The 2,536-nt window shown below is 37.8% G+C and overlaps 1 protein-coding gene across 1 annotated transcript; it reads left to right on the top strand.

The window, feature by feature from the left end:
* The first annotated feature begins 301 nt into the window (after positions 1 to 301).
* On the top strand, positions 302 to 2,267 carry PRP4 (proline-rich protein 4). The gene is made up of 2 exons (XM_079044458.1): positions 302 to 538; positions 978 to 2,267. The coding sequence occupies exons 1-2, from the start codon at positions 397 to 399 to the stop codon at positions 1,982 to 1,984; spliced, it is 1,149 nt and encodes a 382-aa protein (XP_078900584.1). The 5' UTR covers positions 302 to 396; the 3' UTR covers positions 1,985 to 2,267.
* Positions 2,268 to 2,536: the final 269 nt, after the last annotated feature.

Genomic DNA, 2,536 nt, shown 5'->3' on the forward strand with positions numbered 1-2,536 from the left:
GGGTTGTTAAAATAATGTAGTTACTCATGTCCATTGTCATTGAGAAATAAGAATGGAAAATCAAGATATTAATGAGAAAGTTTGGTTAGTTGGTGGAGATATTGCTTTCACATGCTTAGTAAGCTTAAAAATATGTGGTGTAGTTGAGAGATCATTAAATGATCGACAATGGGCTGGCGTAGCCTTTTTGTTTAATCTTACTAAGAGAGGGTGTGGGTCCCTTAGCTTCATGTGAGCTTCTTTACTACTGTGGGTTGTAACTTGTAAGCTCTCTCATGCATTATATATATATAAGAGCAACTTATTGAAGTATAGTCACTCGAACACAAGGCTTTTTAGAAGCTAATTCGCTTCATTTTATGTGTTCTCATTGAGACTCTTAAGTCTTTTTTCTCGATGAGGGGGTCTTTTATTTTGCTTTTTTTATTGGTTTCTGGGTGTTTGTGTTATGGTAATGCCAAGAATGTAGAGGTTGTTGGTATTGGAGAATGTGCTGATTGCAAAGAGAATAACATCGACACAATCCATGCAGTGTCAGGTACTTTGTCTCTTGAGTCTTATCCCATGCATTTTGTTCTTATCTCAAACATTCCATACTATAAATTTAATCGATAGTATGAGAGTTTCGTTCCAATGAGAACTGTATTTAACTGTATTTGAGATGAGACATTGTGGGTTATTTCAAAGTTTGTGAAAAAATAAAATGTATAACTAACTAAAAGTATTTGTTGATCCTAGTTACTATCATTGCTTTTTCATATGATAACAATTGACACATACCTAATTTGAACTTGAAAACTTTTAAAAAGTAGGAATATCATGGGTTTCTCCCAAAATGGAACTTGTTAAACGACACGTAGAGTATTTTGTTGTCGGCAAAAAAAAGTTTGCATGCTTTTTAGGGTTGATGCAAGTAACATGAATTACTTTTATTTTATTGATTTATTTATTATAAAATTATCTTTTCATTAATTCAGGGTTAAGAGTGACAATTGACTGCAAGCTTGAAGATGGTAAGTTCAAAACAAGAGGTGTTGGAAAGTTGAACGAAGAAGGACACTTCAAGATCTCTCTTCCTCAAGAAATTTTGAAAGATGAAAAGTTGGGTGAAGAATGCTACGTACAACTCCACAATGCAGCAAATGCACCTTGTGCAATTCACAGTGGATTAGAAGCTTCTAAAATCAGTTTCCTTTCAAAGTCCGATAAAACCCACACCTTCGGACCCACCGGAAAACTCAAATTCTCATCGGCGGTTTGCACCTCCGCTTTCTTTTGGCCGGGATACAAACACCCGTCTATCCCAAAACCATCGTTCCCAAAAGACCACCCTTGGTTAAAGAAGTTCGGCCACATTTTCAAAAAACCATGTCCGCCGCTTCCACCAAAGATCCTCCCTCCTGTCCCCACAATACCCATCAAAAAGCCATGTCCGCCACCGGTTCCCGTCTACAAACCAACACCTAAGCCGGAGCCACCGGTTTACAAACCAGAACCCAAGCCAACACCGCCGGTTTACAAACCAGAGCCAAAGCCTACGCCGCCTGTTTACAAGCCAAAGCCAACGCCGCCGGTCTACAAGCCTGAGCCGAAGCCAACGCCGCCGGTCTACAAGCCAGAGCCGAAGCCAACGCCGCCAGTCTACAAGCCAGAGCCGAAGCCAACGCCGCCAGTCTACAAGCCTGAGCCGAAGCCAACGCCGCCGGTGGTTCCCATCTATAAGCCGCATCCAAAAATCTTGCCACCGATGGTTCCGATTTATAAGCCGCATCCAAAAATCTTGCCGCCGCCAATTCCGATTTACAAGCCGCATCCGAAAATATTGCCGCCAATGATTCCGATTTACAAGCCGCATCCAAAAATCTTGCCGCCGTTTTATAAGAAACCATGCCCACCATTTGCAGTGCCGAAGCTTCCGCCGCTACCCACCTTTCCACCAAAACATTTCCATCATCCTCTCATACCGGTGCCACCTCATAATTAAACTCTCATATTTAAATTATTTAAATTCTGTAAGTTTTATATATGCATGTAGGATTATTAAGTACCGACGTTTCAAGAAAGTAATAAAGATTCGAAGGTGGGTGATAGGAGTATCGAGTGATTAAAGGGTAGATGATGTGAAGATTTGGTGTGTGAGTTCGAGGTTGTTTATGGAGTTTGGATATTTATTTTGTTGTATTTATATTTATTAATTATTATAATAAATATTTGTATTTGTTACAATCAAAGAAGTCTCGTTTGTAATGAACTTGTAGTTTACATCGTGTTTTCTTCGTTTAAGGCATTTTTATAGTATCATGAAGCCATTTAATGCCTAAGTTTATATTTGGTGTTATATATAGTATCATGAAGCCATTTAATGCCTAAGTTTAATGCCTAAGTTTTAGAGAAAATTACAAATATAACCATTTTTAAAAGTTTATATAAGAGAAAATTACAAATATAATCATTTTTAAATTTTTTTTTTTGCAAAATATAGCAAAAAAAAAAAACTTAAAATTACAAAAATAGTCATCAAAATTGCAGATGAACT

The sequence above is a fragment of the Lactuca virosa genome, chromosome 4 (assembly GCF_052849685.1).
Source record: "Lactuca virosa cultivar CGN04683 chromosome 4, Lactuca_virosa_CGN04683_v6, whole genome shotgun sequence".
Taxonomy (NCBI): domain Eukaryota; kingdom Viridiplantae; phylum Streptophyta; class Magnoliopsida; order Asterales; family Asteraceae; genus Lactuca; species Lactuca virosa.